Source organism: Protomyctophum bolini (genome assembly GCF_963924005.1).
Source record: "Protomyctophum bolini genome assembly, chromosome: 22".
Classification (NCBI taxonomy): domain Eukaryota; kingdom Metazoa; phylum Chordata; class Actinopteri; order Myctophiformes; family Myctophidae; genus Protomyctophum; species Protomyctophum bolini.
In genome coordinates, this window is record NC_137883.1 from 3,144,104 (window position 1) to 3,169,185 (window position 25,082).

General features: G+C 43.1%; 1 protein-coding gene across 1 annotated transcript; it reads right to left on the bottom strand.

Annotated features, from left to right (window-relative positions):
- Positions 1-813: 813 nt before the first annotated feature.
- On the bottom strand, positions 814-24,994 carry morn5 (MORN repeat containing 5). Its single transcript, XM_080756246.1, has 5 exons — positions 24,827-24,994; positions 23,831-23,978; positions 21,989-22,100; positions 20,572-20,703; positions 814-927 (listed from the first exon to the last, which is right to left on the bottom strand). Exons 2-5 carry the CDS (start codon positions 23,975-23,977, stop codon positions 839-841), a joined length of 480 nt encoding a protein of 159 aa, XP_080612372.1. The 5' UTR covers position 23,978; positions 24,827-24,994; the 3' UTR covers positions 814-838.
- Between the last annotated feature and the right edge of the window lie 88 nt (positions 24,995-25,082).

The window sequence follows — 25,082 nt, forward strand, 5'->3', positions numbered from 1 at the left end:
GTAAATGGAAACCAAATGAAAACTAAGCTGACGACTAAAACTAAGACTAAATATATTGACGATTTTGTCGACGAATAAACACTCGACTAAAATGTTAGGAAGCGGGGACTATAGTGGACAAGAGATCCTAAGTCTAAGGCTATTTTTTTTTTTATCGTGAAAATGTGACGCAAATCACTTATCCTGAGTGTTAATTTAGTGTTAAACTTTGATATTGTATACAAATGGGACCAAATTAATACTGATGAGTTTGCCTGATTTGGCTGAGAAAGCACACACATCTAAATAGATCGAGAAACCATTTCAAGTTAATGAATGCAAAACAAAGGTTAATGCCAAACTTGCTGTATAAGTAAATAAATAGCAAACATCATTTAAGCTTAAATATATACGTATGCGCGTGAGCTTGCATGCACGCACGCACGCACGCACGCACGCACGCACGCACACGCACACACACACGCACACACACACACACACACACACACACACACACACACACACACAGCACGCTAAATAAGTAAGTAACTAACACATTTATGAAACAAAATAAGTTGAAAGAGTTTCTGTTGCAATTAGTTTGAGGTTAATCCCTTATTATCCATACTACTCAAATGACAGAACTCATTCATAGTGGCAAATAGTGGCAATATACATTTGCATATAGGCTTAGATATATATCCCCCCCCCCCCCCCCCCATCAAAATGATTCTGACACGAAAAAATACAAAAATACACAAACATTTATAAAGATTTCTTAAACTGTTTGTGTGCAAAGTCATTTTATTAAACGTTATACTTGAGTCTTCATGTCCATTTTCCACTGGAAAGGCTTCTTCTATTTGTTCTGGATGTCAGGGTTATAACCAACCACTTCATCCCAGGCTTTTCGACAGGTGCGCACTATCCACTCATGTTCATGGTCATCTAGGAGGGAACACATTTAAATTCATATATATGGAACAGTTCACACTATCCACTCATGTTCATGCGGTCATTAACAGTTCAGAAATATAGTTAATAAAATTAGATTAAATTCGAACTTGACGCCAGGAATGAAAAACAAAACCGTCAGTTATTAGAATGTTTTCATTGTACGTGTATATAGGGCAGACTATAAATAACCACTAACCAGCGTCATTCACTTAACCCATTACGACCTGCGCGATTTTTTTTCTTCTGAAAAACCTCTGTTTGTCAACCTTTTTCATGTCACGGACCCCCAGAATTATCTGTATTTGGCCGTGGACCACCATCTGGAAATATGTTGTTCTAGGAAACCCCCCTAGAAGTTTAAAAACGTTCGCTCTGAAAGAATATATATTCAAAGACTTGCGCCACATTTTCAATGCAGACCTATACAAGCTCGTAGCTAAAGCATAACATAATGCTTAAAACACCAAAAGGTGTTCCCGCCCAAAATGGGTTAAATTCTAACTTGACGCCAGGGATGATAAAACCGTCACAGTTATTAGAATGTTTTCATTGTACGTGTGTATAGGGCAGACTATAATAACCACTAACCAGCTTCTGAGGCATTCACTTAATCTGAAATGTTTCAATCAGTCAGTATAGCCGTATATAGACACAATTCACCCAGAGGTCATTTGGCTGCTGCGGAGCTGAAAACGCTCGAGTGCCATTCAAGCCTCGGGGGAAAATTTGTCAAATCAAGGTATAGGGAGACAATTAGGAGAAAATAACTTCTGGGGGAGCCACTTCAGACACCCAATAAATAATAACCCCCAAAATGAATGCCATTTTTTAAGGGCTGTTTTGAGGGGAGCCCTGATAATAAACATTTTTTCTTTGATAGTTAAAACTAAAATGAGTAGCTAATTGCAGAGCAGGAGGGGAAGTAAAGCCTTCTCTTGGAGCGAACGCAGCTGCATGCACTTGAGCGTCTTGCCCCCCCCCCCCCCCCCCCAGGTTGGACGGCGCGAGGGCCTCCATTGTAGTGAAGCATATATAGGTCTCATGCTCTGGTGTTGATTGTGTGTAATTTGCCAGTGACGGCTACTATAACAGCCTCTTCAACGCCGCCTCTCTCTTTTCTCCACTCGCCCACTTCATACCTGCCTCCCCGCGGGCAGAGGTGGGGGATTGGGGAGAGGGGTTACATTTAAATTTTAGAGGGCAGTCTCAAACTGGTCCTATATAAGGCTCAAGCAGCTGGCCATGAGACAGTTCCACCATGTCTTTGTCTCCTCCCGAAGCCGTGTTGTTTTAAGGCAGCACATTTCGATTTTCGGTTTTAGTCTATATTTTGAATACGTTTTCATTCAGTTTCAGTCACATTTTAGTCACCTGGAATGTGTTTAGTGTTAGCCTATAGTTTTAGTCCACTAAATGTCATGAGATTTCAGTCGACTGAGTCTACAGTCATACGGTCGACTGAAATGTATCTTGGCGGGTCTTGACGCTGTCCAAATGACCGATTTTTACACTTGCTGAAAAAAGCCGATCTGCTATTTTCCCGCATGCAACCAAGTGTAAAATGACTTAGGGTCTCTTGTCCACTATAGTCCCCGCTTCCTAACATTTTAGTCGAGTGTTTATTTGTCGACAGAATCGTCAATATATTTAGTCTTAGTTTTAGTCGTCAGCTTAGTTTTCATTTGGTTTCCATTTACTTTTCGGCAGTGAAAAAGGGTCGTCGACAAAATAAACACTGCTCCTCCTAAGCCTGCTTTTTTGTCGTCGTCGTGCGGCGGTGTATGAATACCGGCGTCCGTCCACCCTGCCCCATTATTGTTCCATCCTTTACGAGATTACAACGAGGGGTCGTCGAAAGAAGACATATTTCTTTCCTCATATTGTGAAACGAATGTCCATGTCTGCATATATACAACACGTGACCAACCAAGAGACGCTGACCGACCGTATAAGTGCCGGAGTAATGATAGTAATCAATCTTTATTTCAGACGCTATGAAGATTTAAACATTCCTTTTTATATTTGCCGTATATAACTTCTTGCCCCTCGAGGATGAACAAGAACGTTTATTTGAGAATATACAGGAACAGGTGGCTGAATATTAAATGCCTGCAGTTTTGATTAGTTTCCAGCCCGCAGGCCAAATAAGGTCTGGAACATTAACATATTTTGAGATGGGGGTAAAAAGTGGCTCCATCCGTGGTCTCATGCATATCAAACTGGGGGTCCTTGAAATTAAATGATGTTTGAGAATAGCATGTCTAAAGTGTAATAATCTGCGCGAAGGGCCTTTATGCATCGTACACAGGAGAGAGAGAGAGAGAGAGAGAGAGAGAGAGAGAGAGAGAGAGAGAGAGAGAGAGAGAGAGAGAGAGTGGAAGCGATAATGGCACCTTGTTAAGACCTGTTTATCTTAATCCTTTAAATACACTCGGAGGGGAAAGTGTTTCCTTCCAACCTAATGGCAGCAAGTTAACACTCTCACACACACACAAGGAGTCTCATAGAGTCACACGCACTCACGCACGCACGCACAGTCGCGCGCGCACACACACACACACACACACACACACACACACACACACACACGCTTTTTAGTATTTGCATATAGCTTCCATAAGTGAAGAGTGGCATATAAGTGCATTATTCAATCTGCACATGCATGGGGGGGAACAACAGGAAGGATTATTAATTATGAATGAATTAAATAAGAAGATAACCTCTATATTCTCCTCTTGATGATGTGACTAAACGGAACAAATGTTGATGTTTATCCATTGACATAGTGAATGGGAGACCAACGTGTGTATAGTTGTATTGGAGCTGTGACACATTGTCTGGTTCGATATAGAGCGTCGCAGTCCCGGAAAAGAAATCCCTGTTCATTTTCCTCATAGACTTTTCAGAGAGTATTTATTTAAAGATGTTTACGCCGCGGACAAAGCCAACTCTTGTCGTGACAAATCATGACAATAAACACAATGTTTTGGGCCAAACAAATAATTAGAAAGTCGGAAAAAAACGGCAGGTTATATACGACACTTTTTTTGTTGTTTTTATTATTTGTTTGGTCCAAAATATTGTGTTTTGTTGTCATGATTTGTCACGACTCGAGTTGGCTTCGTACGACGCTTAAAAGGTCTTTAAGTGAATACTTTGTGAAATGTCTACGGGGAAAAATGCATTGGGATTAATTTCCTGGGCCTGGCGTCGCCATGAAAGGGGGCGGGACGGCGACGTCATGAAAGGGGGCGGGACTGCGACGGTCTATACACCCAATTTAAACCAAAACATATAAATAATATTCAGGACGGGAACCCCCTTTGGAGTTTTTTAAGCATTATGTTATATAGCTATTGAAAAAATAGCAGATCTACAAGCTCATAGCTTGGCAGCACCAAGTGCTCATGCGCTATACGAGCTTGTAAGATCTGCTATTTTTTCGGAACAACATATTTTCAGATGGGGGTTGGCGGCCAAATAAAAATAATTCTGGGGGTCCTATAGAAACATGTTAGGATTTAGAAGCAATTTATTTTAGAATCTGCCTCAGGTCTAAATGGGTGAATATATACTCGTAACACAACAGATCAACGGTGTCGGTCGACCAAAAAAATGATTCTCGAATGAGAAAAGTGCTGAAGAGACTTTTCCCCCCCCTGTCCAATATTAAATGGGTTAATTTAGCGCAGGTTCCATGTCTGGGTGTTGTGTTGGTGACCGACGGTGACATTATAGAAATGCAAGCTTGACTTTATGAATGAGGGCTGTTTATGGTAGACACAAAATAATTATTCAAATGTGCATTGTATTTGTCATTTTGTAAAAATAAAATAATAATAATAAATAAATACATATAATTTCATAAAGAAAAAACAATCAAATGAAATAAATAAAAGTTGTATATATTTATACGTATACAGTTTTTAATTTTTTTGGATAATAAAATGAATAATCTTGGCCAGGTTTATATATACTACTGAAAAGGCTACACTTAAGAATATGTGCTGCTGACGTAACTCACCCCCCCCGCCAGCACATGTTGATATTTGTGTTTGTGTGTGTGTGTGTGTGTGTCTGTGTGCGGCGCGCGTGTGCGTGCGTGCGTGTGCGCGCATGTGCGTGCGCGCGCGTGTGTGTGTGTGTGTGTGTGTGTGAACCACCCTCAGTGGGACTGCGGGGACCGAGGGAGGGGTCATGGTTTGGTTTGGTCACTAGGGGTGTTTTCCTTGGCATGGAGGCATGTTTTGAAAGTGGAACGCTGTCTGTGTGTGTGTGTGTGTGTGTGTGTGTGTGTGTGTGTGTGTGTGTGTGTGTGTGTGTGTGTGTGTGTGTGTGTGTGTGTGGAGGAGATCCAAAGGGGAAGTGGGTTATTCCAGAAACAGGAAAATGCTACAAACAATATGGCAATACTCTCTGGCTCTGCTGCTGAACACTAGCTGCTGCTTGTTGCCAAAGGGAGGAGAGCGATAAAACAGAACCAAGTGTGTGTGTGTGTGTGTGTGTGTGTGTGTGTGTGTGTGTGTGTGTGTGCGTGCGGATCTGCATGCATGCACTGATGTTTACTTGTTTCAGTAGTTCATTGTGGTCCGCTGCGTGCACTGCTGTGTGTGTGTGTGTGTGCGTGCACGCGTGCGTGTTCTGTGCTGATTTGGTTGTGCAGCTGCACCCTATCGTTTCCCCCTTTGTTTTCCTTTTCCAGCATAGTTTTTTTTTTAATGCAAAGCTAATTATTATGCTGCCAAATTCCAGCTAAAACATCACAGCTATGATGACAATGAAATAAATAGACCGCACAATGATGTCTCTCCGAAGCGTTATAGAAGATTATAGAGAGTGGTTGGAAATCATTTCAACATTCAGTCAACATTTATTTCATGTTGACTGTAATGATTTTAAAGAGAAATCTGCTTGATTAACACTCCCTCTGTATACAGCGGGGGCTGGAATCCCGTAAGAGGGCCCTTTTGGTTCAAAAATAGCGGAAAGAGGGTATACGTTTGGTTAAAGAATAGCCGATGTACAAGCTCTGGGACACGTTGAGAGCTTGTACATCAGCAATTTTTGGGACGCAAACCAACACTCTTTAGCTATAGTGGAGATGCGGTGTAAACGACATTTAGACATTTCTAAACAAATTTGTCCAACGCCAAAATGCTACGTTCCAAGTTCAAGAGACTTCGGAAAAATTAATAATTCTCCTATTGAATGCTGCCTATACCGGCATGGAAAGGAAAGGAGGGGCATGTGCATTTCTTCCACTGTAGTAGTAAACCATTTTGATTCATATTAGGAAGGAATCAAATGGACATTACATTTCCAGGTCTGTAACTCCAATCTGGAGTTGGACCCTTATGTACAGGTCCATTTGGTTCCATTTGTACATTCTCAGAATTGCCTGAAGAAGGTCAGTAGACCCAAAGCTTGCTACATAAATACATTGATTGTGCAACAGATCTGAGTGTGCATGCTCGGAGCTTCCCTTTATTTTTTTCCTATATACATTCTCAGAATTAAAATTAAACACTGAGGATTTTACAGTGTCGACTGTAAAATTAGGGTCATGTGGACATGAACCCTTTGCAGCGCTATCATTTATTGAAAAAATATAGGATCCAATTCACGCCAGCATTCTTTCCAGTCGAGCTCTTATTTTGAAAAGCCACGGTTCCAGTCTACCGGAAGTAGCTTATCCTATAGGACGCTCAACGGAGCCGGCCCGAGACAGGCCTTGTTTACAATGTGAATCCAACCCGGGGAGAGCTCAAACTGGAGAGCTCCACATCGTCGGCTCTGTGCCGTCAAAGAAACGCTGTTTTGACCAAAAATGCCATCTGGGAACAAGGAATAGGAGATACAGGCGATTGAAAGAAACGGATAGAAGGGATTATTATGGCGACGACGATCTAAAATGTACGATCCAGTGCTGTGCTAACAACACAGCTATAGCTAACCGGCTAACATAAGTATATAGCATTATGGCTCGATCGATCGAATGCACTATAAAAGCGCAATTGCCATTGATCAACGGCAATGGCGTTAACCCATTCTGACCGGGAACCCATTTTGGTGTTGGCATCATGTTATGCTTTAGCTATTGAAAAATATTATCTATCTATTTTTGAAAAATCGAAGAACGACTGACATTTTTTAGAATCTGATCTCAGGTCAGAATGGGTTATTCAGACCAGTGTGTGTCCAGTGGAAACCTCGTATGAATCTGATCTCAGGTCAGAATGGGTAGAGCGTTAGTATCAAAATTTGGCTTCAATTGACATTAATCAACGGCAATGGCGCTGGAAGTATTTTAAGAACGTATATCAAAAGGGTGTCTGTTGCCAAATTCATTTAAAACTGGGGGGGGTCCTCAAAATGAAAAAATAATAACAGTGGTGTATATGCTATCAACAAGAGAATATGTGCCCACCACTGTCTATAAAGAAATGTAGTCTCTCATGAATGAGTTGATCACGACAGGGAAACTGCTATGGACAATATTGGACATTAGACAGCACGCTAACCCCATGCAATGCCATGCACCTAACCCTGACACATGTGCTTGCACTCCAGTGTTGTTTTTGCCGGCACATTTTGATTTTAGTTTTATAGTCATAGTCTCGTCAAAAGTTTTCATTTAGTTTCAGTCACATTTTAGTCACCTGGAATGTTCAGCGCAGTTAGTCTATTTCAAGTCGACTAAAATGTATTTCGGCGGGCCTTGACGCCGTCGAAATGATGGATTTTACACTTGCTGAAAATGAGCTGATCTACAAGCTCACAACGCGTCGCAGCTTGTAGATCAGCTATTCCCAGCATGCAACCAAGTGCAAAATGACACTATGGATCTCTCGTCCACTATATAGTCCCTTCCCAACATTCTAGTCTAGTGTTTATTCGTTGTCGAAACGGTCAATACATTGAGTCTCATTGAGCCGCTTCAGTCATCACGTGGCTTATATAGTTTTCATTTAGTTTTCGTCAGTGTAAAAAGGTATATATATATAGTCGGCGGACATTTTTTTGTCGTGTAGTTTTAGTCGATAAAAACAACACTGCTGCACTCACACACTCACTCAAACCCTCTTGTCCGCCCTATGAGATGCCGGGCAGTCAGTGTCCAGGGGCGGCGGGGGGGGGGGGGCTGCTACTGGAGATTCCTACTGAACTTCCTCCCTCTCTCTTCTTCCTGCCTTGCCCTTAAGGCAACTTGGACCCCGGGCCGGGTCATTTCCTCTATAGTACCTCGTCCCGACAGTGACCATGTTGTGGCCTGCATGGCCTACATCCTTAAACCCATTTTTTTTTTTAGACATGACGTCAACATAAAAAAAAAAAATCCTTCTGATGTTTCTGTATCAGTGGTGCTCAATATTTCCTGACATGTCAAGGACCCCAAACATTATTTGGCCGCCGACCCCCCCCCCCATCTGAAAATAGGTTGTTCCAGGGACACCCCCCCCCCCCCCTCTCCGAAGCAAAGATATGAGTTAAAATCGTTCGCTCTGAAAGAATATCATATATTCAAAGATTTGCACCACATAAAATAGCAGACCTACAAGCTGGTAGCGCCGCGCTACCAGCTTGTAGGTCTGCTATTTTTCAATAGCTAAAGTATAACATAATGCTTATAACCAAAAGGGGTTCTCGCCCAGAATGGGTTGTATAATTTTATATATTTGTTGCTAGCTGAAAAGAACATATATGATTTCCTAATGTATAACGTTATATACATTAACGTTATACATTAACGTTAACGTTAACATGTGCTGATATGATTTCTTAATGTATAACGTCGTCTCTGGAAACGGTATACAAAACTGTTACTTTTCAGGATTCAAATTCATACAGAAAAAGTAGCAGATCTACAAGCTCAAAACACTTCGATTTGAGCCACGTTTCAAACTTGTATATCTGGTACTTTTGATATTTTTCACATGTGTTGTCTGACACTGTACTGTGATCGACTATAGATCGTCGCAGTCCCGCCCCCTTTCATGACGACGCCAGGCCCAGGAAATGAATCCCAATGCATTTTTCCCATAGACATTTCAAAACGTATTTATTTAAAGACCTTTTAAGCGTCGAACGAAGCCAACTCTTGTCGTGATAAATCACACACACAATATTTTCGACCAAACAAATACCACTCAGTTCACACAGGTGTGATTTTTCTTTTTGAGTGGTGCAACCACTCCAAGGAACAGTGTTAACCTATGTTTTTAGGATTGATTTAAAAATTATTTTACTTGTCTATAAAGCTCTCAATGGCTCTCAACCTTCCTACCTACATGACTGCCTGCCTAAATATGTCCCAAACCGCCCCCTAAGGTCTTCCACTGCTGGCCTGCTCGCTTTGCCTAAAGAAATGGCAACAAAAAAATACGGGGGAAGCAGCTCTTTGCTTCTACGGGCCGTCGGCATGGAACAAGCTCCCAACTGTACCTTCGTCAGGCAGCCTCTGTAGAAATTTTTAAAGCTCAGCTCAAGACCCACTTCCACAACATTGCTTTTAATTGATCTTTTTTTTTTTGTGTTATTCATGTCCTCACTGTATTGCATTACTGCTTGTTTTTTTAATGTCGTTGCCTTGCTTTTCTTTTATTCTCCATTGTTCTGTAAAGCACTTTGAGCTGCATTTCATGTCATGAAAGGTGCTATACAAATAAAGTTGTATTATTATTATTATTATTATTATGTGACTATGAGTAGCAGTAGGGGCAAAAGTGGCGCTGTTGTGCCAGAAACAGAGAGAGATAGATAGTGCTGCACTGTTGCCTGCAGCTAATGAGAGAGAGAGAGAGAGAGAGAGAGAGAGAGAGAGAGAGAGAGAGAGAGAGAGAGGGGGGAGAGGAGGGGAGGGGAGTTGCACCACTCAGTTCACACGGGTGTGATCTTTTTTTTAACACCAAGGATCAAGCTTTAGTAGAGAGATATCCATCCCAGGTGTGCAACACAAAAATAAACCAACAAGCAGTGTTGGGCAGTAGCTAGCTACAAGTAGCGAAGCTACATAGCTTACTACATTTATCAGTAGCTTGATGGTAGCTTCACTCCTTTTGAACCAAGTAGCGTTTTTTGTAGTGTAGCTATTTTTAGACCCAAGTAGTGAAGTAGCTTTCAACAAAAGCTACAAAGTTACAAATTTACTGTTAAATAAAGTTTTGTGGGGGGAAAAAATCCCTGGAAAGAAATCCATGATTGGTTGGTTTAGATAAGAAGAGTCTGACACAAACAAACAGGCCACCCGCATTCTCTAGTCCAGGTGTTCCCAAACTTTTTTGGACCAGGTACCCCTTTTGGGGTAGATATTTTTCCAGGTACCCCCTCATCCTCGCAACACGGATAACAATATATTTACAACCACAAGCAGTGTTTCCTGCAGGAAAAAGCTTTGGCATGGTGCTGGGCACAGGCCGCAATTTTGATTAATTAATTAATTAATTAATTAGATTAATACATTAAGATTAATTTGTATTATTGCTCTTGTATTGCTATTGGAGACACTGGGGGGACACTGGGGGACACTGGGCAGGCACTGAGGAGGCACTGGGTAGACACTGGGGAGGCACTCAGGGGCACACTGGGAAGGCACTCGGGGGGCACACTGGGGAGGCATTGGGGAGGCACTGGGAAGGCACTCGGGGGGCACACTGGGGAGGCACTCGGGGGGACACTGTCTAAATGTATACGTCTAAATGTATACGTCTAAATGTAGACGTCTAAATGTATACAGACGTCTAAATGTAGACGTCTAAATGTGTACGTCTTCTCTTATGGGGGTCCCTGGCATATCTTTTCAAATGGGGGTCCACAGGCTATGTAGTGTCAATTTGGGGGTCCTTGACATGAAAAAGTTTGGGAACCACTGCTTTAAACACTTTAGCACTTTATGAACATTAACAAAATAGATGGGTCCCCCCTGGAACTCCCTCAGGTACCCCTGGGGGTCCCCGGACCCCACTTTGGGAACCACTGCTCTAGTCTAAATCCCTGTCTCTCAGCTGGTGCGCAAATGGCTAGGCTGTGGCAATAATAATAATTTTAAAAAAGAACAAAAAATACCTAAAATCGTTAATTTTTTGGAACCATGAACTTTAGTTCAAAATGTTGAATTATGAACTGAATTAGTTCCTTTACATTTTTTTTACTGTGAACATGAATCAGCCACACCGCAAGGTACATTAATACAAGTAAATGTGAAAAAGTTGACACCAAAAGCCAGACAGAGGGCTTGTTTCCAGTTTGTTTTTTAATAAACAACCAAACTCAGCATTTTTGCCTGCCTATTAGGCTATTTGTTCGGTGGAAACTTGATCATGAAGTTGATAAAAAATATTAAAAAAAAAAAGTAGTGTCCATGTAGCTAGCTACTTTTGCCATGTAGCTTATAGTGTAGCTTGCTATAATTATCTGGGGATAGCTTTGTTGTAGTTGAGCTATATTTAATAGAGAGTAACTGGTAGTGTAGCTTACTACATTTTCCAAGTAGCTTGCCCATCACTGCCAACAAGGTTGTAATGAAGAGAAAGAGCACATGTTTATACTCTACTGTAATGAAGACCCCTGGCCCCGGAGAGCACATGTATACTCTACTGTAATGAAGACCCCTGGCCCCGGAGAGCACATGTACTCTACTGTAACGAAGACCCCTGGCCCCGGAGAGCACATGTACTCTACTGTAATGAAGACCCCTGGCCCCGGAGAGCACATGTATACTCTACTGTAATGAAGACCCCTGGCAGACCGCCCAGAACGTTACTCATACCAAAGTGTGTGTCCTGCTACCAAAAGGCACATTACACCATCTGTAGCCCTTCATTGGTTGTACCCATTCCGTTAGAATTGATTTCAAGATTGTATCGATTACTTTTCGACCATGGGAACGATTCTACAAATGTCTTCTAAAATCATGACAGTTTTCTGGGGGGAAAAAACCCATGTTTCTATATGTCAGTCGTTCTCAAACTATTTCATGTCAAGTACCCCCAAAAATATATGTAATTGGCCCGCCGACCCCCATCTGAAAATATATGTTGCTCCAGGGACCACCCAGAAGCAAAGATTTTAGTTAAAAAAACCTATATTCAAAGATTTGCAGCCCATTTTCACGATTTAAAAAAAATAGCAGATCTACAAGCTCGTGTGAGCTCGTATGAGCTTGTTTGATCTGCTATTTTTCAATAGCTAAAGTATAACATAATGCTTAAAACACCAAAAGGGCAGGGCTTTGTCTAATATTGCTATATTTCATCTAAAACATGCAATGTCAAGTTGAACTAAATCTGGATTTCTAAATATGCTGACTCTTTCTTTGTTGACATTTGTTGATATGAGAAATGTACTGGTGTTTGGAAGACATTTTTAGCTTTTTGTATTTTTCACGAGGTCCCCCCCCCCTTTCCATTCCGGAAAAAAAACCGGGAGACATATTTTAGCTTGCTTACCTCGCTAAGATTACGATAAAAGTCGCTGATGATCGCTCGCTTCATAATTTTGAACGAGAGGAGCATGTTGTTGAAGTCAGGAATGAAGAGCTTAGTATATCCATCTGGTCAAAACCACGGAGAGCTCCTTAGATTACGCGCGCCGAGCCTTTCTTTGTGAACGGTAAACAGGGAAGTGAACGACAACACGCATGCGCATGGTGCAGAAGGAGAGGCCAACTAAAAAAAAAGTGTAGACAGGACCCGTCGGTTGGATTAGTTATGACGTGCTCACACGTCGTACGTTCTAAATGGGTTAAATGGATTTGCCATTTCACATCTGAACACCTGGTCACTGAAATACCATACCAACCTTTCTACAAGCATGTCCATGTTCAAGTATTGTGACACTTATACACAGGACGAGAGAAACCAATCATTGACCTGTAAAGCCAACAGCTTGTGGACAGTGAGCTTTGCTATATATGCCATTTTAAGACCCCTGCACAAAATAATCCTATTTGAACTGGGAAGTGGGGAGTGGACCCCCCCCCCCCCTGACAAGCACTTGGCATTGTCGGAGTCGAGGCATCCGCATCACATGTGTTTGACTCGGTTACATAGATACATATTGTGAAAATAGCAGATCTACTGCAAGCTTGTTGTGAGCTTGTAGAGCGGCTATTTTCACAATATGTGCCTCTTTCTCAACAATTTGGCAATGGGTGCCCAAAGGGCCTTTCTGTGTGGAGTTTGCATGTTCTCCCCGTGTCCTCTAGGGTAGGTACCCTGACATGTTCTCCCCATGTCCCCTAGGGTAGGTACCCTAACATGTTCTCCCCGTGTCCCCTAGGGTAGGTACCCTGACATGTTCTCCCCGTGTCCTCTAGGGTAGGTACCCTGACATGTTCTCCCCGTGTCCCCTAGGGTAGGTAACCTGACATGTTCTCCCCGTGTCCCCTAGGGTATGTACCCTCACATGTTCTCCCCGTGTCCTCTAGGGTAGGTAACCTGACATGTTCTCCCCGTGTCCTCTAGGGTAGGTACCCTGACATGTTCTCCCCGTGTCCCCTAGGGTAGGTACCCTGACATGTTCTCCCCGTGTCCTCTAGGCAGTGATGGGCAAGCTACTTGGAAAATGTAGTAAGCTACACTACCAGTTACTCTCTATTAAATATAGCTCAACTACAACAAAGCTATCCCCAGATAATTATAGCAAGCTACACTATAAGCTACATGGCAAAAGTAGCTAGCTACATGGACACTACTTTTTTTTTAAATATTTTTATCAACTTCATGATCAAGTTTCCACCGAACAAATAGCCTAATAGGCAGGCAAAAATGCTGAGTTTGGTTGTTTATTAAAAAACAAACTGGAAACAAGCCCTCTGTCTGGCTTTTGGTGTCAACTTTTTCACATTTACTTGTATTAATGTACCTTGCGGTGTGGCTGATTCATGTGTTCAGTGTTGGGAAAGTTCTTTTTTTAACTATAGTTCAGTTCACAGTTAATTTTTTTTAAAGGAACTAATTCAGTTCATAATTCAACATTTTGAACTAAAGTTCATGGTTCCAAAAAATGAACGATTTTAGTTATTTTTTGTTCTTTTTTTAAATTATTATTATTGCCACAGCCTAGCCATTTGCGCACCAGCTGAGAGACAGGGATTTAGACTAGATCAGTGGTTCCCAAAGTGGGGTCCGGGGACCCCCAGGGGTACCTGAGGGAGCAGGGGGGAGTCGGGGGACCCATCTATTTTGTTCATGTTCATAAGTGCTAAAGTGTTTAAAGCAGTGGTTCCCAAACTTTTTCATGTCAAGGACCCCCAAATTGACACTACTTAGCCTGTGGACCCCCATTTGAAAAGATATGCCAGGGACGCCCATAAGAGAAGACGTACACATTTAGACGTCTACATTTAGACGTCTACATTTAGACGTACACATTTAGACGTCTACATTTAGACGTCTGTATACAAGCTGTGTTTTTGTTCTGCTTTTAACTGTTCTGCTTTTAACTTGTACTGTTTTAACCTGTACGGCGACCTTGAGTGCCTTGAAAGGCGCCTTATAAATAAAATGTATTATTATTATTATTATACATTTAGACGTATACATTTAGACGTCTACATTTAGACGTATACATTTAGACGTATACATTTAGACAGTGTCCCCCCGAGTGCCTCCCCAGTGTGCCCCAGAGTGCCTTCCCAGTGCCTCCCCAGTGTGCCCCTGAGTGCCTCCCCAGTGTCTCCCCAGTGCCTCCTCAGTGCCTGCCCAGTGTCCCCCCAGTGTCTCCAATAGCAATACAAGAGCAATAATACAAATTAATCTTAATGTATTAATCTTATTAATTAATGAATCAAATTAATTAATTAATCAAAATTGCGGCCTGTGCCCAGCACCATGCCAAAGCTTTTTCCTGCAGGAAACACTGCTTGTGGTTGTAAATATATTGTTATCCGTGTTGCGAGGATGAGGGGGTACCTGGACAAATATCTACCCCAAAAGGGGTAACTGGTCCAAAAAAGTTTGGGAACAACTGGACTAGATAATGCCTGTCTGTTTGTTTGTGTCAGACTCTTCTTATCTAAACCAACCAATCATGGATTTCTTTCCAGGGATTTTTTCCCCCCACAAAACTTTATTTAACAGTCAATTTGTAACTTTTGTAGCTTTTGTTGAAAGCTACGTCACTACTTGGGTCTAAAAATAGCTACACTACAAAAAACGCTACTTGGTTCAAAAGGAGTGAAGCTACCATCAAGCTACTGATAAATGTAGTAAGCTATGTAGCTTCGCTACTTGTAGCTAGCTACTGCCCAACACTGCCTCTAGGGTAGGTACCCTGACATGTTCTCCCCGTGTCCCCCCAGTGACTCCTGTCCCTGACCCATGTGGGTTGAGAACAACTGTGTTATGCCATACTCGTGTTAAGTTCAGCCAAGAAAACGTATACATACCACAAAGACAACCTGCAGTAGCTGTAAATTTAAACAAACTACAAGGAATTTATATGAGGATATATATAATAAACAGTGACTGATGCAGTGTAATAAACTGAAAATGTTTCCTCTGAAGTGTAACTGGAGGCGACGTTTAATCATAACCTGCCGTTTATGAAAAACAGTACTTTCTAAATGTAACATATTATATCCTCCACTATACGCCGTTAGAGGCTCTTCATTTGAACAATCTCTGGCCATATATCCCTCCATAGCACATCACTATACACGCCATTTTATTAAAATCGGTCTGTCTCTCCCCAAAAAAATGAGCTATAGCCTCGTGGGTAACATAATATCAGTAGACAGACCCCATTGTTTTGCTACTTGGCCAAATGCCAAGCGAGGTTGTTTATTTGAGTTAGCAACGGTAACCATGGTCTCCAGCACATATAACGATGGGTCAATTCTCTCGGCAGTATACGCTTATAAGTTTTGTCTGAAATTGCCTAGCAATAACATTTATCTGTAAAGTCAACATATTGTCCGCAGGGAAAATATGTTGTCCCTGCGGAACAACATATTTTCAGATGGGGGGGGGGGGGGTCCACGGCCACATACAGATAATTCTGGGGGTCCTTGACATGAAATATTGAGCACCACTGATACAGAAACATAGGTATATCAGAAAACAGTCAGGATTTAGAAGACTTTATTTTTAAATTTCGATGTCTAAATGGGTTAAAACAATTCCAGACACCCCAATGTTGCATTTAGTTGATATGACTTTGGCTTCTTTGTGTCATGAGTCATGACCCTCTGTTCCAATCCTGCTTGTCCTCCACAGCTCCTTCCTCCTTTCCTCCCAGAGGTCGGCATTTCGACGCAGTTAGACCCAAGGTCGATTCTATATACAAATGTCTTCTAAATCCTGACAGTCATGTCAAGGAGCCCCCAGAATTATATGTATTTCTCCTCCGATCCACATCTGAAAATATGTTGTTCCCAGAAACAAATATTTGAGTTAACCCATTCTGACCTGAGATCAGATTCTAAAAATGCCTTCTACATCCTGACAGTTTTCATTCTGACCTGAGATCAGATTCTAAAAATGTCTTCTATGTCAGTCGCTCTTCGATTTTTCAAAAATAGCAGACCTACAAGCTCGTAGCGCGCCACTCGGTGGCGCGCTATGAGCTTGTAGATCTGCTATTTTTCAATAGCTAAAGCAAAGATTTGCTCCACATTTTCAAGATTTTTCTAAAATAGCAGATCAAAGCTCAGCTCATAGCCGCGCTATGAGCTTGTACATCTGCTATTTTTCAATAGCTGTGGAGTTTGCATGTTCTTCCTGTGTCCCCTATAGGCCCTAGGGTATAGGTACCCTCACAAAAAACATGCAGTAATCCTGGTCTCTAAACTGCCTCCCCCTGGCCAGCCGGGGCGCCTGATGGAGGGGAAAGGAACTGGTTGGAATAACGTGTTCCTTCCACGCGCTACGTCGAACCAGGGACACTCCCCCCTGTCAGGTGTAAAGGAGCAACTAAAGGGCAGTCCATACTGTCTCCGACCACCAAACTTTTCGTCGGAAAGATCAGCCTTTAATTTTTTTCTCCGAAGTAGAGTTCGGCGAGTCACAACATCTGGGAGTGCAGCTTTCAGAACAAAAATTCGGAGGAATGCGTTTCAGAAGTTGCGAGTGACGTCATGTTGTAGTTGTACCGGAGCTTTCCGACGAAAAGTTCGATGGTCGGAGAGAGTATGGACTGCCCTTTATAGGCATGAAGGAAGCATGAGTTCAAGTCCGTTGCTCTCCCCATGTCCCCCATATAATGGGGACTAGGCTGGCGGAGGGTGTGTATATAGAGCCCAGGATCACATTAGATAAATGACAGAGGGGTGAAAAATGGGTTACAAAATCGTGGGATAAAAAAAGGAAGTTAAAAGACAACAATTAACGGCCCCTCTGGGCGGGTGGCCGGCTCCCTCCCCATGGCTGACTGTGTCCCGCCAGCGTTAGCAGGACTCCTGCTCTGCCTCTCTCTCATCCTGGGCGGAAGCCATGAGGCAATACATTCTGTCTTCACACCCACTCTGACAAATGTGTTCTTCAACCGGCTCTCATGGATGAACATAAATGCATGCAGGAGAACAGGAACATTCCTCTGAGACTGCGCGAATTAAAACGTTAGAGGAGCGTATATATATATATACTCGAACAACAAAGACGGTACACACGCACAAATGCATGCGCACACACGCACGCACACGCAAATGCACACAAATGCACACGTGTGCAGTCTGCACCCACACACACATGCCCATGGAAGCACTCACATGCACACATGCAAACGTATGCACCACACTGACTCAAAACACGCACGCACGCATGCACGCACGCACGCACACACGTGCATGCACGCAGCCACACACGCACACACACACACACACACACACACACACACACACACACACACGATGGATTCAATATTTCCTGCGTTTGACTCGGTTTCGAACCAGGTCGTCCTTCTTTTCTTTCCAACATAGAAATAAATATCCCTCTTTGTCTCCCTTTCCAATATCACTGATCAATACCAGAGCCGTGATGATGAGGATGATGATGACGACGAACAACCCACAGCGAGGAAAAGAAGCTCAAAACATATTTTGTCCTCTCACACATGTTCATGACATCTGGCGAGGAAGCGCGTCTGCTCATCTGTTTCTGTCTATCTCTATACGCACATGTAAATGAGATCTGCCTGCCTTTGTGGATCCGACCTTGATTAATATAAGGGATTCTAATCTGTATTATGTTGCAACTATAGATACATTCTAGACACTATATAGTTCTCTGGGTCCAAAACCACATTCCTGCCTCAGGCATGCTATAGTCAATCATTATGTAAAGCTATATATACGCCAAGAGTCATGTACAATGTACCTGTTTTTAATGCAGCAAACGATCAGCAGCAACAACAATCACATCCAAAAACATTTATTTTCTTTTTTTAAAGCAAGCCCTTGAAGCCAAGCAGACCCTATTATCCAGACATGAAGCTGGAGGGCTTGTGTAACCTTTCTGTTACAGACCATGATGAAAGATAGAAGATAAAGATAATGTTCTATGTTTAATCACTTAACCCATTCTGACCTGAGATCAGATTCATACGAGGTTTCCACTGGGACACACACTGGTCTGATTAACCCATTCTGACCCGAGATCAGATTCTAAAAATGTCAGTCGTTCTTCGATAAAAAAAAAAAAGCAGACCTACAAGCTCGTAGCGCACCACTCGGTGGCGCGCTATGAGCTTGTAGATCTGCTATTTTTCAATAGCTAAAGCATAACATGATGCTAACACCAAAATGGGTTCCCGTTCAGAATGGGTTAAGTCTTAAGCCACATACCACTGGTTCCCAAATACTGAGTCACGGACCAATTCAAATCCCATTTCCTTTTCCTATACATTTTAAAAGATATATTTAAAAATGTATATATATTTATTTTTTAAATAAAATGTTTTATACATTTTGAACAACCAACAAATCTAAGAAATTCCATAAATAAAATAAATAAATAAGTATATGAGTGAAATAGCTGATCTACATGAAGCTCAGAACTTGAACCTTAATGTACTATCTCTTCGCAGTTCCCTGGGAAATTAGCCAATCTACAACGTGCTACGCCATGACATGTTATGCTTTAAGATCTTCTGCATTTGAATGGATTTGATTTTTGAACATCTTTGACGCCATAATGATCGTGCACAAAATAGGGATTGCAAGGTATGAAACCATGCAGCTTGCAACATTCTGCAAGGCTGCCAGCCAATTGTAACAGATAGAGATTAACAGTTTAATTAGTTTTAGAATCTTCTAAAACTATTTCATGCATGTTGTCCTTCATCAAAACTATATGCAACAAACCTGGACGCAATCCTACTGATGCCAGAGACCAGAATGACCAGTGCCTGGTGTAGCCTGGAGAATTTCAGGCATTTGAACAAAAATGATATATCAGAATAATTCAAATTTGTGTACACATATTGGTCCCTTCAACCTGCACACCTACTGGCGCGCACACACACACACACACACACACACACACACACACACACACACACACACACACACACACACACACACACACACACACACACACACACACACACACACGCACACGCACAAACAATCAATGTCATAACCTTCTGTGTAATTCACGACATTGTCTGATGATGCAAAATCGGGCGTTGGGGGAAAAAACTGGCAGGGGACACCGGAATTTGGGAATTCCTATCTGGAGACCTGACAGACTATATTCCCTTCAAATCACTAGTTCCGACTTTGGGCACCTGATGGATGGAAAAATATGTTTTGCATTTTCCACTTTTGAAAAAAAAAAAGAAAAGAGAAAAGCTTTAAAATGACTGCAATATAGAAGTATGCTTATCAGATGAACAATCTATCATCAGAGGATACTGGGATAATCTATTTAACATCACTCCATAGGTTCTTTGATATCAATATGCCTCCCACATGCCTAGACTTTGCTCTCATTGGTGCATGTATTAAAATAAGCCAAGATGTGGTCTCATTTATTTGTTCCTATCGTTTAGTTTTTTTAACTCAATAACCTTTTGTTGTCAGTATAAGAGCTACTAACACTGATCAATTACTTTCAGTGAGTACAGTACTTCAGTTGTAGCCCACACGGTAAAATCCTCAATTTGTAACTCCAAACGTGTTCAATGGGTCAATTTGGTTACAATCTGTAATTTCACTATTTTACTGTGCACCTGAAATCAAAGGCACAGAACGCTTCAGTGAACAGCGTGGAAACCTATTCAAATTGCGTACTGTCTGAGTGACGACCACTACCGTATACCACAAGAAAAATATGTTTATATTTGACAAACCAATTAAGGATTCCTTGACATGGGTAAGTGGGGTTGCTCAGTTGCTCTGGTGTCCGTCCCTTTTCCTGCCATTACAGAAATATCACAATAAAAGATGACTTAGTTACCTATGCGTATTCCATGGAAACACAAAAATGATGATGTTGTCATTATTTTTGATTCAACCCATTTAGGCCTGACGTCGACGTATAAGGTAATTACGTGCAGTTAAGTTAAGTGCAGTCACTTACAGGTACAGTAACTACAAGTCCAAGTCCAGTTCAGCAAAGTCCGAATCCAAGGTGATTTCATTTGAGTGAATCGTTACATGCCTGGTTGTATAACATGAAAATAAACGTGCCGTCTCACCTGCATTTCTGAGGAATTGGCCCGCGTAGGCAGTGATGACCCTGGAACTGGGGTCATAGAAGCCATCGCCACAGTCATAACAGCCATCAGGGATGACAGGTGGAGGGTCCACGTTAGTCAGCTGGGACTCGCCTTATATGGACATAACATATGAAATTAACCCCACAAAACAGGGCCTGCTTTTTTTTCCCCACGATTTTTTAACCCATTTTTCACCCCTGAGTCATATCTCCTTCAATTATTGTCCAATTTCATTGAATGATACATCATATGAAAGCTATACATTCTGTACTTTAATAATCTGTAAAAATCTGTAATCTGTAAAAATCGAGTTGAGGCACTTTTTGCTGGAGTCTGTCACAATTATCGAATGTGATCCTGGGCTCTACACACCCTCCGCCAACCTAGTCCCCATATATGGGGGACAAGGGGAGAGCAACGGACTTGAACTCATGCTTCCTTCATGCCTGATTGCCCAAGTCGCTCCTTTACACCTGACAGGGGGGAGTTTCCCTGGTTGGACATAGCGCGTGGAAGGAACACGTTTTTCCAACCAGTTCCTTTCCCCTCCATCAGGCTGGCCAGAGGGGGGCAGTTTAGTGACCAGGATTACTGCATGTCTTGTGAGGGTACCTACCCTAGGGGACACGGGGAGAACATGTGAGGGTACCTACCCTAGGGGACACGGGGAGAACATGTGAGGGTACCTACCCTAGGGGACACGGGGAGAACATGTGAGGGTACCTACCCTAGGGGACACAGGGAGAACATGTGAGGGTACCTACCCTAGGGGGACACGGGAGAACATGTGAGGGTACCTACCCTAGGGGACACGGGGAGAACATGTGAGGGTACCTACCCTAGGGGACACAGGGAGAACATGTGAGGGTACCTACCCTAGGGGGACACGGGAGAACATGTGAGGGTACCTACCCTAGGGGACACAGGGAGAACATGTGAGGGTACCTACCCTAGGGGACACAGGGAGAACATGTGAGGGTACCTACCCTAGGGGACACGGGGAGAACATGCTAACACACAGAAAGGCCCTTTCGCCAAACCCCACCTCGGGTATGGGCACTGACGACGTGGAGGAGGAAACACGCCACCAGCAGCCACAGCGTCCCGAGCGGGAATCGAACGCAGGACCTTCTAAGGCCTTGCTTTTTGAAGCATAATCTCTATTCTAAGGAGAAGATTATAGTTAGCAGATTTGCTGCATATTCAGTGGAATATACAAGCTAGATTTGTAATATGCGGAGGTAAGAGTTTGGTCAATGTTGTTTTTTTGGGGGGGGGGGGGTTTAAATTCATTGTCAACAAGTAAGCTGCTACAATTATGTGTGGGTTGAGCAGGATTTGTGTCGGTACAAGAGGATGAAATCTTGTCTGAATGAACACATGCATGAACGCTCACCTGCAGGTTTGAGTCCATTGCATATTTCAGAATGGAAACGGCGGTCAAAACTGTCACAATAGTCCCAGTCCTTCTCCTGAAATTCCAGACCATCAGCAAAGGTGAGTGTCCCCTTGTGAGTATAAGCACATGGAAACACACGATAAAACAAATTTAATTTTATAGCGCTTTTTCCATGCACTACATGCCTACTCAAAGCGCTTCACAATGGTCCATTCATTTCATTCATGCATTGGGAGGTTGGGAGGTGAAGCTGCGAACAGTCGACGCCAGCGTTCTCACTTCCCAACTTCACACACTAATGGTGGCGACCACTGGAGGCAATGCGGGGCTCAGTGTCTTGCCCAAGGATACTTCGACATGTAGACAGGAGGAGCCGGGATTCGAACCGCTGCCTGACCCCACGGATGGGTCAGCGGATAGCGAATCTTGGAGATCTGCTAATTAGGTTGTGCCACAGCCTCCCCTCGAGATTTGGCTCTGTAATAGTGATACCGCCGTTTCGAATCCTGATCCCGACGGCCTTGTTCATACAGTGGGCCCCTCAGCCTACAGTACCCTACAACATCTATTGTATTATGCCAAACAATTTCTACAGGTGTTTTCTTGACCACATTCCCCTTTAGGGGTGGAGCCATGAAAGCCCACGGAACCCGCTAGAAGCGTAGATTAATTTCAGTCTGGCAGCCCGCCAACAGCGTAGCCTACGTTTTCTAGGCTTTATATTCTTTAATCCATGTTTTGATTGCATCGCATCGATAGCTGTCTCTCGTTAGCATCCCAGTGTAAAGTGTGACAGCTAGTGGCCAGTTAGAAGATGCGCGCGCATCCACTTGCGTTCTATGTGCTGCTTTCAATGGCCTGTATCTCCAAATCGGCGCAATGAATGTCATTTCTGGTGAAAACAAGGTGTTACGGCCGACAGCAGGCGCTGCTGTGATACTCGCCGTCGGGTTTTTTCACCACCGAGCGAGAGAACAACAACCCGTCAAGACACCACACACAGCATTTTACGTCATCGAAACACCCGGTTGCGGATATTTAGCTCTTCAAAATAAGGGTTGAAAGGGAGAAAAAAAAACCTTATTGGCAATGCGCGATAAATACATTAATAGATCCTATGGCGGTCGAACGTTAAAATAGCCCTGAAGTTAACATGCCTCCTTGAGCCTTAATCGTGTCCCTGCAGGGCCCTTGAGAATCATACACTGGCCTATAGCATCCATCGACTGGAGGTATGGTTTTCACGGCCTGAATTCAACTGGCCTAGATCTGGCAGCCGCGGTCACGGTGCGGTGCGGCACTGAGCCACAGTTAAAATGATGATAATAATAGGAGTGGTCATTATCGCAGCGCGCCACGGGGCCACATATGAGTGATTGCATCAAGAGCGAGACACGAACGCGTGTGTGGGACATGCAGAAATAGGAAAAGGTACGGAAACCTAATAACTGCGACAGTAACAGCCTGTGATTACTAAAGGGGACCAGATGTGATATAAACTATAACCAATGTGAAACACACTGAGACTCAGGCGTGTGTGTGTGTGTGTGTGTGTGTGTGTGCATGTGATCACTTACAGTCTCTCTCTCTCTCTCTGTCACTCTCCTTCACGCACATGTCATGCACACACGTTCTCTCTCTCTCTCTCTCTCTCTCTCTCTCTCTCTCTCTCTCTCTCTCTCTCTCTCACACGCACGCATGCACGCACACACACACACACACGCGCACACGCACACGCACACGCACACGCACACGCACACACACACACACACACACACACACACACACACAGTCACACACACACACACACATACACACACACACACACACTCACCCTACCTGTTTGGATAGTCCCTTATCCCAGGTTCCTTCATATTTACTTCCATTTGAAAAGTACATAACTCCTCTTCCGTGGAACATCCCATCTTTCATCTCTCCTACATACTTGGTCCCTGTGGGAAGCATGTATTCTCCCTTTCCTTCCATCCTGAGAGAGAGAGAGAGAGAGAGAGAGAGAGAGAGAGAGAGAGAGAGAGAGAGAGAGAGAGAGAGAGAGACGTTGGTGTGTGTGTGTGTGTGTGTGTGTGTGTGTGTGTGTGTGTGTGTGTGTGTGTGTGTGTGTGTGTGTGTGTGTGTGTGTGTGTGTGTGTGTGTCTATAACAATACTCATGCATACATCTCACAAACCCCCTTGCCCCACAACATGCAGATTTGGGGAATTGCCTTTTACTTTAAGGGGTTCTGAAAATGTCTTTATTTTACCTGCCATTTTTCATATCTCCTTTATAACTGCTGCCTGTGGCCTCCATTAACCTCCAGGGTGTTTAAATTGCGTCTTCAGAAATAAATGAAGCCAATCAAGATCTAAAGAATATGTCCTGACTGTGAGTCGTCCGCAGCAGCAGGTGTTTCACAGCAGTTGCCATGGCAGCAAGTTAGCAACACACAACAGAACTCACGATGCAAACTTGCAAAGCCTACTGCCTGGTGCCTACTACTGGTACTATAAATATCTAAGCCTATATTTATTTCTCTATTTATTTATTTGTTGGCATTTTGGTCAGCAGACTAGAAAACACAATAGGCCTATACCGCATTTTGAATGAAAGACGATATCAGCCTTTCTCTTTCTAGACATGCTGAAAGTGAAACAATCACACACACACACACACACACACACACACACACGCACACGCGCACGCGCGCACACACACACACACACACACACGCACACACGCGCACGCACACACACACACACACACACACACACACACACACACGTACACACTCACTGACACTGGTCCCACGTTGTTGTTGCAGCCCCATGCTACTCACTCACTGATTGGTGGCTTGCAGCTTGCTGTCTTGTCTTCTATCGTCGCTGTAGCCTACTTTAACTTTAGTCAACAGTTTAAGGATCCATTTTGACAGCAGGTGCTCTTCTCTTCGTCTTATCTTAACAAGTTTAACAGACAGTGTATTTTAGGGTCGTGCAGAGCACTGCAGACCATACTAGGTGCAGACCCGAAGTGTCCACCTTGTGGACCCCCGTGTGGTCCCCGAACCCCGCATTGAGAACCACTGGGTCCTA